Here is an 11,961-nt window from a genome sequence, read left to right as displayed (position 1 = left end):
GCCATCCAAGTTTAGCAAGAGAAACCGAAATAAAGTCACAAGGAGCAAGCAGACAAAGTATAGAAGCATTAAAAACTGATGGAGCCAAGTGAGAAACGAAGTCCAAAGAGTGCAGAACAATTTTTAAAAAGCGTGAAAAGATTAGGACAGGCACCAATGATTGTGGCATTAAAAGTCTTAAAAGAACGAGCTTTGCGAATGTTATCTAGATGGAATCGAAAGGAACGAGCAGATAACGAGATTGGACGGACAAAATAGAGATCTGAGTCAAATAAAAACCCAAATTACGAGCCACAAATGAAATGGGTAACTGAGCTGGAAGAAAAGATAGAGGAAGGTGAAACCGAAGATGAAATATAATTTTATTTGCAATACTGGCATGTATATTTATTATGGGAAAAGGCATCATGAAAATGCTCCTGTGCACTGTTCGTGACTTGAATATTGGATTTTTTTTCATGAGTTACCCACAATAGCAGTTACAAACTGTAGATTTTTACTCCATGGTGCTGTAAAATGCACCATTTTAACCCATTATTTTTTATATGTTCTTGCTGGGTGAATCCCATCACTCCTGCTTCCCACTCCAGAAACGTCTTGGTTTGGTTCAGGCCCCATTCCCACACCCCAGCCCCACATTTGGATTAGAAACAGGTGGCGGGAAAAGGGGGGGGGGGGGAAGACGGGAGGTGTTATCTATTAAAAGTCTTCTTGAATTATTTATCCCAAAGCTTGAAGAATATTCACATTAATAACATATTACTTTGGTACTTGTACCTTACTTACAAGCAAGGAGAACATGTGCTCTACTTCAACGTCAGAAGCACAACTGTAGGTTTACCACCAATGGAGGACTGAATGACCTTTAGGAGACAGTAGGATTTCAAACCTCATTAAAAAGGTACTAAAGGAAAAAAGAAGATCGATCCCCCATGCAGAGGAAGCTTTTATATGCAGTCTCTCCATGTTAACCAGGAATTTGTAGGATCCTGTGTCGCCCCGATATTATGCCGGGAGCGAGCCAAACACTGTAGCTGCTCCCAAAACGACCCCCGATGGAGCGATATGCCCTCTACAACACCAAGGTGCTGGGATACACCACGACAGAACGGCCAACTCCTTCTACTTAATGATGGCTGCCGCCATCACGAAGCATCAGGCTCCGCTAGCCTTCTCATATGACTCTTGCCAGGACTCCACCATTGGGCCTTCCGATTGGCCAATATGCCCGAGGCAGTGTCCTTGTGCCGGCATACAGAAACGGCCATTCACAAAAGGCCTGGCCCTAAGGCATTTGTCGGACCCTGTCCAGCCATGGGCGCTGCCTCGCCCAGCCCACCGGAAGCCTTTTTCTACATCATGGTTATCCAAACCTCTTCCAGAGCTGTGCGTCTCTGCACCAATCCTGCTCACATCACTCCTTCCCCTACATACTTAGCCTGTGGACTTTTATTACTGTTATCCCTCATCTTGTAACCCCTCTCTGTAAGGCACAACTCATAACCTTGCCACGCAACGATTCTGAATCTGTGCAACTTACTACAATTTTACTTTGTAATTATTCATGCTCATCTCCACACCTGTCATTGATATCATGAGGCAAGGCATGACCAGTTTGTATATCCTCACAAATGTTGGTTTTCATGTCAATTAGCACACCAGATGTTTCCAATCCCTCCACCAATTTCCCCCCTCACCCCGTACCATGAGGTGAGGCATCACCAGATTGTGCTCTCACAATCTGCCCTTATGATGCAATTTATATGCATGGTATGCATGGTCCCACACCTTACGGACTGTGCTATTTGCACTTTTACAGTAACTAGCGCCTAGATGCCTCAGGGTTTTGTTCGCCGCTATAAATGTAAAACTAAATTAACCAAACCTCATCTATGAGGGGGAATCCATCTTAGTCTAGGCTAGCCCAACACTGGCTTTGAGAATAACAAGGGGAGGGCTCATTTAAATATATGTCTTTTGGAACATGCAACTACCCACTCAGAACAAACACCAGATCATGCTACAGAAAATAACCAAATAAATCTCCAATGTACTACTGAAACGTGTGACTATGTTGGACAGAATTCATCCCGCCACCAGGTTCTAGATCTTTGCTATGCCAATTGGCAGAATAACTGCTTTGTTAACTGTCTGTCTTGTAGCTGAACCAAATGAGCATTGTTAATCTAACAAAACCTCAAGGTTTCCAGATTAAAGTCTTCACTTTCAAAGGTGATTTTATCCTGGAGGGATTACTCCTGTGGCTGAATTAATGGGACACCAGTCAGACCATAATTAATCTCTAACACTATTGGATAACTCGGGTTCTATATTTAGATTTTCCTTCTAAATGCCACTGGGCAGATAGCCAAACATGGATGCTAACAACTTCTCATCGTTACCAAGTCTTGGGAATCTTAAAAATTCAGGTACAGGCTTAATCACTCCAGCTGAAGACCACCTTTTGAAATGATGACTTTAATCTGGACACCTTGAGGTTTTGTTACATTAACAATGCTCATTTAGTTCAACTACAAGACAATCATATGATGTGTGATAAACACTAGATGAACTGTTCATCAATAAGAGTAGTATCAATTTGTACAGATTGCACCTAGTACTAACAACACATTCCAATATTGTTGCTTGTTGAGCAATAAGTTGTCTATGCACTTTGAGAGCCCTGAAGAAGAGAAAGGTTCTCAAAACACGTGTCAGCTCACTGTTCGTACAAATCGTATACGAATTTCACGTGTGCATATTACCTTTAGGAGTTACATGTTGTGACTAATAAAAAGCGCAGTTCTTGCAAAACAAATGCGTTCCAGGCTTTTTAGTTTTATGCTTTGAACACTAAAAATTGAGTGAGCGCATTGTTTTCATGTTTATATTCAGCAAATTTGGCACACTAAGGCAGTGTTCCAGGGCCCATCAAAGTTTCATTTGACACCTTTTGGGATATAACAGACTCTATATAGCGTATTGATCAGGATGGGTTATCCCAAACTTCGTTGCTTTGCAAGTGTAGCTAGCTTTAGTGTGTCCAGGTTTGCAAGTGCCTCAGGTGAAGGATTTTACGGCTGAGTGGTCCCGATTAAGATGGAGTACAGAAGCTCCACTTCTGTGGCAAAGCTTTCATTAGTCCTCGAAAAAAAACACAGGTATGCACCTTTATTTTTTTTTTTACATACAGTTAAATCAGTGTAATCCATTCCTGCTCACCAAGTACATATCTAGGACATTCCATTTGTGCACATTGGAAGGGACCCTTGTTTACATTTTGAGTCTGCATTTAAGCAGCTGCAGTAATACCACTTCACAGACTTAAGCCAATTCTATAAAAAAAAAAAAATAAACAGAAGAAAGACCATGTTAATTCTAAAAAGTACAGATTAGATTAGTGTACACGACTGTTCAGCGGGGTTAAAAAAAAAAAAGTATCGGCAATGCCAACAGTTGGAGCTTTTGTGTGGGTATGGCAAAGGCACTCGTCGGGCAACGTCGTAGTGTTATTAACTGGCCATTGATGGTAGCAGGTGCAGAAGGCATCTAACAGCAGTGCCTGGCAAATGCCTAAAACCTACACATAAACCAACACTGTGGGCTTTACCAATGCTTCTTTTAAAAGGTATGGGACATGCACACCGCTTATAAATCAAGTAGCTGAAGGAAGACCTGGCTAAAACATGTTTATCACACCAGTAGCGGATCTCCAGCATAGTCATTAAGTCTCAGAAGACTTGCAAGTGTTTGTTTCCAAAGCAGGCACTTCGAGAGCAAAGTTCGATAGCAAGCCTGGATTAAAGTGAGCTGAAAGACTCCCATGAGATGGTGTTTGGGGCAGGAACTGGGTGGGAACGATCATAGGGATTAGCATGCCCACGGGCAGTCAGTGGGTGGGAAAATAACCAACTACAAGCGGTGTGTCCCTGCTCATATGCCAGGTCTCCCCCATCTGTATTCTAATGACACGGTTTCAGCCGCTAGGTGTCGCAAGCGTCACCTAATGGCACAACAACTACAAAAAAGGGCTGAATAATGGCTTAATTACAGCCCCTCACTAATATGTTGCGCTGGAAATGAGAGACAGTGGCTATGCAGGTCCTGCAATACTACATCGTCTGGCTCCAAGAGCTGGTAAAATGCTTGGGAGCAAAATGCTGGATTTGATGAAGCTCATTTGCTTCCAAATATTTCATAGTACCCATGGACAGGAACCGTCGACTTACAATTAAGCAAAAAACAACCCTCGTACAAGTAACAAGCATCTTAGTGCCAAGTGTGCCCAAAGAGAACGAGATTGCAGGGACCAGCCATCTTCATCTGAGAACACCAGTACCTGAAAGAGGTGGTTGGAGGAGGCGGGGGTTAAGTCAGGGGGCACATACAAAAGGCCACATCTCTGCACAATTCAATATGAAAGACTGCATATGAAACATTTCGATTTTTTGTAGTGTTTTAGTAATCTGTGCCAGCATAGAAACATATTTAACACTTAAAAAGGTACAGGATATACACGGTTTTAAAATACACATAAAAATAACTGCACACCGACAACCCACTGCCCGGATATGTGTCGATGGACCACATTCGGCAAGGTTTTAAAACATTAAATAACGCTCACATCCTGCCCTACAAAACTCACTGAGCGCATGAAACCTGCACTACTCTGCATCTTTGGATGAACCCGTGCGTTTTCGTGGGTGGAAGAATACCTTTCAACTCCAGCACTTAAAATGGCGCAGTGATTAAATCAACCCAAATGTAAACCCCTTTACACCATGCACGATTCTACGGGCCAGTCCAACGACCGCTGCCATCACCGAGCAGGATGGACAATCCACTCGAGGCAGGGAGACACTTTATATGCACACCTAAGATGGCTGCCTCTCGCATTTCCACCGCATGCCTCTGGGTGACCTGCTTGGCCTAGGTGAGCCACATGCATTCCACACACCCTCATATGAAGTTCTTTCCAGCTGGAAGATCTGCGGCCTGAAAGCGGTTCAATGATGGTACAATTATCCATCCAAGGGTTTTCCTAGGTAGACCAATGTCACCTCTGTGTTGCCATACACAGCGGATACTGCCGGGTAAAGACAGGCCTTCGGCAGTCCACGAAAGGCCACACCGAGGAACTCATAGCCACGCTCGAAGGCTAAAGTCTTATCGTCCATGTCCAGGATGACCCTTATTCTTTCACCTATCTGGAGAAAGAAAGGGGGTGAGAACCAGATAATATAGTTTCAAAATGGCAGAAAAGCAACAATTAAACGGGACACTGGCATGCAAGAGACATAGTCAGCCATAAATAAAGCACATCAGGCAATTTACAATACATTTTCAAGTGTCTCTCAGGGTAAACATTGAGAAACAGCTTCTAACAGAAGAGTTAGTTAATACCGTTCAAAGAGCTCTGATGAGAGCAACCCTATCATTGTAGATAATATATCACCAGAGTTAGAAATTGAGCTACCAGAGATGCCCCTTTCACGTTTTGTATCAAACATTGCGTTTAAATGTATATCGGATGTGTTCCAATTCTTCTTTAACATTCACGAACACTCAAAGTTAATGCCACATTTAATGTTTCTAGGGCACCAGTGGGCCCTAGGATCCAAAGTAGCTGTTGGTTTCAAGCTAACCATGCTCTACTATGCTAAAAGTAGGAGCTAAATAGCTCCCAGCTCCCCTCAATTTCGAAGCCTGTATCATGGAAGCAGAAAAACCATCCTGCAGAAAACCACTCGAGCATCTTAAGCTGAAAAGCCTCATGAAAACGTAAAAAGAAATATCCCCTTGGAAAGCAGGGTTATCCCCAATAGGAGCCAAACGATGGAACAAGAATGACACATTGTGGTGGACCTGCTTACCAGAAATAGTAACTGTAGAACCAGCAAAGAGTAGGTACAACTAATTTACATTGCTTTTACATTATGAAAAGAATTGCAGCACATAAGACCTGTAGAACAACATATAAACATGGATGGGGGCAATAAACAAGGATTAACGGGGTGGCAAGCAGAACAAAGGGAACGTGGGGTAAATAGAAATTGAAGAAAACAAACATATGTTTACTCTAAAGAAAAAGATTTAGTCCATAGCAGGCTGTTCTTCCTGCGGCACCGCTGTCTTTTTTTGGAATTTGAGTTAGTCGTTCTTGGAGGCTTGTTTGAAGATGAGCTGGGCACCTTTGCTAGCGGTAGAAAGGTAAAGGACGAGAATGTGCAAGCTGTTCACAGTGATGTCAAGGCAGTGTTTGGCTGGAAAGCAGAGGGATGGATGGCGAGGAGAGGGGGCAGGGTTCGAGCCAAGTGGGGAGGGGAAACGTGTTGCATGCAAATAAGGAAGGAGTTCAAGTGGACAAGGGCAGCTTCTACAAAGCCAGACCCACAGTAGTGGCAAACCTAACGGTAGGAGGCAGTTAGTAAGAGAGGAGTGTGAAAAAAAAATGCATATATATATATATATATATATATATATATATATACATATATATACACACACACACACACACACACACACACACACACACACACACACACACACACACACGGAAGTCCTCACTGTGCAAAGTGCCCGAGAACGTGCACAAACCGTTTGTGGAATAGAGAAAATAGAGAAGTATGACAGGAGAGGTGGCAAGGAGTGTTCACAGGGTGTAATGTATAAGAAGGAGCTGGGGGTGATTTCAAGAGTGTACAAGATCGGCTTGCTACGATTTAAAAACAAAAGAACATCATGTATCAGTTATAGCTCATGAGCATGTATTTCCCCCAATAACATTATCAAAGTATGTTGGGTAGTTGGTAAGGGTCAGCAGAGGAGTTTGAAATTAAGAGGTTTTGGTAAAGGACAAATGTGAGTAGTTCCAGTGTGCAGCCTTCCCACCATTTCCCAAAATGAATGCCCATACGGGTTTGTGCCAGGGTGATCTACTATCAAGGGGGCAAAGATTGTAAGGGTGGTGCTTGATGTCAAAGTAATGATTAAAGAGGTCTGTTGGTATGATACACGGATTGGGACTACGAGCAGGTTGGTCTGTAGGAGTCATTTTCGGTTCCGCGCTTATCTTGTACGTGCGCCTTAGCGTGCTGCAGGTCTATATTTATTTTTACTTCCTTATGGTTATTTTGTTACCTTCCCTACTATATCAGCTGTTGTTGCCTACTGCAGGTATTTCGCCTACTGCATGCAGCCCGCCTCCCCAAGTGAGATTTATTATGGCTGACACGGGGGCCGGAGCAGAATCTTTTTCTGCACTTCCCCCAGGCTTGCCGCAAGGATCTATTGAACGTGCCCTTAGGGGATACATAGTGGACTTGCCATGTCCCTTTAGATACCCACAGTCTGTGGATATCCCTTTGGCACGTGTGAGTCTATCGTGACTCACGTTGTAGAAACCATATGCCCATACCATGATGGCGGCTCGCCGGACCAGATTACAGGCGCGCCTGCGCATGGTAGTCATGACAACCGTTAGAGTTGTCAGACACTCGGCAGCGCGCATACGCGTCAGTGGTGTCTTTCCTCGTCTTTGGCAGGGGTAAGTTAAACCTGCTTAGATCCTACTATCGTGAAAAGGGTATGTTTTTCCGCCGTTTCTGGCCATGATATATTATACCGATTGACACAGTTAGCGAGCATATTCGTAGTCTGGGCGGCGTGAATATTCACGCCAGACATTCCTTAACGTTCTAGTCACTGCAGCTTACCTATCGATAGGCGTTTGGGCAGCGTTTTTACTTTTACCAGACGTTATATAACGTTTATGTCACTGTAGCCCGTATATTGATAGGTCTTCCACTTGTAACTAAGTGTTGAATGTAAAACGTTATAAAAAACTCTTTGGCAGTTTGATCGGTCTTTAAATAATCCCTGAAGTGGACTACTCGATAGGACTGTAACATGCCACGCTTGGCGGTGCCCCCTTGGGTAGACGTAAAACATTTTCAACCTGTGGATTTGATATCATTAATGGTACCCACTGCCATACCGGTTTGGGTTACCACCAGTTTCTCTTTTGACTTCTTAGCTATTGGAATCAAGCCCGATTTCTTGCGCCCAGCTGTAGTGGGGTTTTTCCTCTTCAGCCGGGTGAGCATCAACGCAGAGCGCTATGTATTACTCGCACCCTTCAGTTTTGGGTATTTGTTGAAGTTACCAGTATTGAGCTGTAGTCATTATGAGTGCCTTTCTTCTTTCCAACAGGTTCTGACCCGACCCTTGAGTATAGGACATGGGATTTAAGGTTGGTGTACTACTAATATTAAGTTTCACTTTATCTGTCCCGATTTAAATTTCCCTTTTTTGATATGAATCTTCCTTATAATTTCTCAGGTATACGCAGAATGAACGTTATGCGTCAAATTGAACAGATAGCTTTCTCCGCGCTGAGGATGGATTGTTAGAATCCGAAACGCGTAGGCAATGCACCAACTACTAAGGAGCAATTTTGGACTTTGTTGAAACACTGTTTACCATATGCTGATTTGATCAGGATCTGTTGTGAATTTCTTGAACACTGTATATAGTGATAACTCGTACATGTTTGAGATTGAATTGACTAGTACTACCAAGTCATGTATGCCTTTTTCGTTTTTGTATATACAATGCATTTGAATTTACTTATGTTTGCATTATAATGAAGTGATACAATTTGGCTTCATATTTCCCGCAATTGGATGTGTGTGTTAATATATTCTGTATGAGCTAGGTTTACTTATGAGATTTATGTATTGCTGGACTCCAACTGAATCACCAAAATCACAGTACAGAGTTGCCTCTTTCATTATTAAAACTGGGAAGACCTTTTTCGATTTAAATTAGGTTGGAGTCTGTGTCCCGGGTAGAGTTTTATACACTGTACCCTCAATTACAGACCACTGTAATATACCAGGGATTAACTATGAGTGCATCCGAGGGCTACCATACGGCAATGTATGGTTTTGTTTTGCAAAGGTTGTAAGGGAACCTAAGAGGGCGTCATTGATAGAGCATTACATTTAAAACAAAATTGAAATTAACCCTAGTAACTTCAGGTTCACATTCACTGTGGACCTTCATACTATTATCTTCAGCTTCCCCAAAACTAATGGATTTGCAGATTATGCATTATTAAAAAATAAATAAAAAAAAAAAGTCAAAAGCCGGGGACCTGTAGTGGCAATGGCATCCAGGAAACCCGATCAAAAAAACAAACACTTACAATGCCCCGGTGGATAACAGATGCTATAGAGGCGGCTGTGGAAGCATTTCAGAGGAGCGGTTTGCTCTTATACCATTTTAATAATGCATTCGTGCCATCCAGAAAAAAAAAAAAAAAAAAAAAAAAACTAAACAAACCTAATTCCTCAGAACATCAAAGTGATATAGTGATGAACATAAATGTACCGATTCTTATTAAATCTGCAAGAACATTCAGCAAAAATGGAGGACCAGTTTGAAGGATCAAGTTGTGCAAACTTGAAACGGCACACAATACATTGGATCAAAGCAATTTCAGCTCACGACTGCAGTGAGTGAAACCACATACATGAGGAAAACAGCTTCTTATGAAAAATTTGCATTTCACTGGTTGCCATAGGCTCAGAGTGACAGTGGCCTAGTTTCTTGGAAAAGCCAGGCTCAGCCATTGACAGGGATGAAGTACAAATACTCCGTGTGGACATGACATCTTGCCACTGCAAGAAGTGGGTTGGCTAATCAAGCTGGTTGCTTAACCGATGAAAAAAGGAACAAACTGGCAGTTGATAAGTTAAGTGGCACTATTATGACTTGGGAAACAGCCTCCTGCAGAAGGTGCAGGTTCGAGTGAAGTAACTGGCTCACTCCAGGTGACACAGCCGAGTGCAGCAGTAGACTGCACTTAGAGGCGCAAAGCAGTGCTGTGTAAGGCGTTTTTGGACTATGGAAAAGAGCTGCCAAAATGGAGGAGGCACCCCAATAATTGGGGAAGGGGCCTCACTCCTCTTCCCTCCCCCCTCTGGGTAGGGGGGGGAAGGTATTAGCCCAAAGAGCGCCAAAACGCTCGGAAAGCCTGCAAAGTGCAAAAAAACGAAGGGGTGGGGCAAGCCCCGTATAAGCGGCTTTCCTGCTGGGAAGGACTTGCATTTTTCAGCAGCAGGGCGCCCGCCGCTGGAGAAAAGGATTTCGTTTGAGGATTTTGTTGGTTGCGGTCGTTCGGAGTCGCGAGGTGGACGGTCGCTGGAGGTGCTGCGGATTTGTGTACGGGCTGCGAGGAGGTTGAAGAGCGGTGCCGGAGTGGAGAATCAGGAGCGGCGAGAGACTGCAGGCATGCAGCGAGGAGCTCGAGGCGGCATTGCTGGTGCCGGTGAGGAGAACGACAGAAACTGACGCGACGCTGGAACGGGAGCAGGATCAGCGGCGTACAGTGAGCAGAGGGGAGCGAGCGGCAAAGCCAGGATCAGCTGTGCAGGCCGAGGAGAGCAGCAGTGCAGGCATCCGGGGTCACAGGAGGAGGGGCCAGGCTGCAAGCTTTGAGCACTGTGGGGAATCTTCGAGTAAAATCAAGTGCCTCAGGCCGCCTTTCAAAACCCGGGCTGCAGCGGTGAACACTTTGCACTAGCTACATCAAGAGCAAAGTAGCTGGGTCAGGCTACAGGCTGCACCAAGCGGGCTCGCTAAGGCAAACGTGCCGTTCGCATAAATACAAGGGCTGCTTTATTACACCTACAATACCGGGTGCCGCCCAGAGCGGGCCCCGGGTGCAGAGGCCAGAAGGACAGGTTAAGGGAGCTTCGTAAAGCGGGCTCACCTAGGTGATCGGTACGAGTTTTCAAAAGGGACCTTGCTGCAAGTGTGAGCTGCGCAAAGCGGGCTTACCGGGGGAACAGCACGAGTATTCAAAGGGAGCCCCTGCAAGTAGGGTGAGCTGAGCAAAGCAGGCTCATCTGGGGGCACAGCACAAGTCTTCCAAGGAGCCCCAGTGACTTCTGTGAGCTGCGCAAAGCGGGCTCACCAGGGTGAAGCGCTCCAGGGGGACACTTACTACATTTTTTATTGTCTTGTGAGCTAAGAAGATGGAGGCACAAGGCCAGGGCAGCAAGGGGTTTACTTGCCCGCAGGAGGACCTGGAGGCCTTGCTCGGATGGCAGCCGACAAGCATGGCACAAACTGGATGGAGCTGGTAACAAGCCAAATGGAGGCAGAGGTTGCTGGGCGCAGCCAACCAAAGGACTGAATCACCCCACTGTTCGCATACACATCCAATGAGGAGGCTTGGGTGGAAGTACATTCCCTGGAAGAAGGTGAAGAAGAGCATATTGAGGAAGGAGTAGCCAGTCTCCAAGAGGAAGAGGGTCATGACAGAGAAAGCCTAGGCCAGCAAGCAACAGGCGGATGCTGCTAGAAGACACAAAACGCGGCCCCTAAAGGAAAGGGGAGGGCGCAGGAGGTTGTAGCCACAACAGCGTCTGTACCTGCTGAGGCTCCAAGGAATCGCGGCGGCACTCTCAACGCTCCTGCAGCCAACACGGCAGTAGCAGCAGAGGGCCCCGCCACCTTGGAGATGGTAAAAAGGTAGGTCATGCAGTGTATGCAAGCATGGGGAAATGGGAGTAATGGGTGAATGTTATGTAATAATATTAATGCATTTAACCAGTTGGGTAGCAATGCTGAGGCTGTGCACCTACAAGGGGAAACCCTGGCATCAAGAGAGGTGGGCCTCCGGATGGGGCAGACAGTGCTTGCGTCTGGGGGAAGGTCATGTGGTAGGAGTGTGGCAGTTTGCACATGTGGGGGCACCACCAACAGGCCCTCAGGTGGTAGGACCGTCTTGGTGGGGGCAAGGGTCAGTAGTAGCTGGGATCCGTTCCTGGACTGCCCTCCAACCCCCGAGGGGTGTGGACGGTCAGGGAATGCAGCCAATAGAGACACCAACAGCCAGTCAGGTTCAGGGTGGAACGGCAAACAATATTAGGGTGTACGGGAGGACTATCC

At 45.2% G+C, this 11,961-nt stretch overlaps 1 protein-coding gene across 1 annotated transcript in view; it reads right to left on the bottom strand.

The window, feature by feature from the left end:
* Positions 1–3,156: 3,156 nt before the first annotated feature.
* Positions 3,157–11,961, bottom strand: part of FBXO45 (F-box protein 45) — a 90,751-nt gene continuing 81,946 nt past the window's right edge. Inside the window, exon 3 of the mRNA XM_069618067.1 lies at positions 3,157–5,207. Coding sequence (XP_069474168.1) covers positions 5,022–5,207 — 186 coding nt within the window. The 3' untranslated portion in view covers positions 3,157–5,021. The remainder of the gene's footprint in view (positions 5,208–11,961) is intronic.

The sequence above is a fragment of the Ambystoma mexicanum genome, chromosome 10 (genome assembly GCF_040938575.1).
Source record: "Ambystoma mexicanum isolate Mex_15411 chromosome 10, UKY_AmexF1_1, whole genome shotgun sequence".
Lineage (NCBI taxonomy): Eukaryota > Metazoa > Chordata > Amphibia > Caudata > Ambystomatidae > Ambystoma > Ambystoma mexicanum.
The sequence above is the reverse complement of the archived record's forward strand: the minus strand, read 5'-3'. Positions and strand labels throughout refer to the sequence as shown.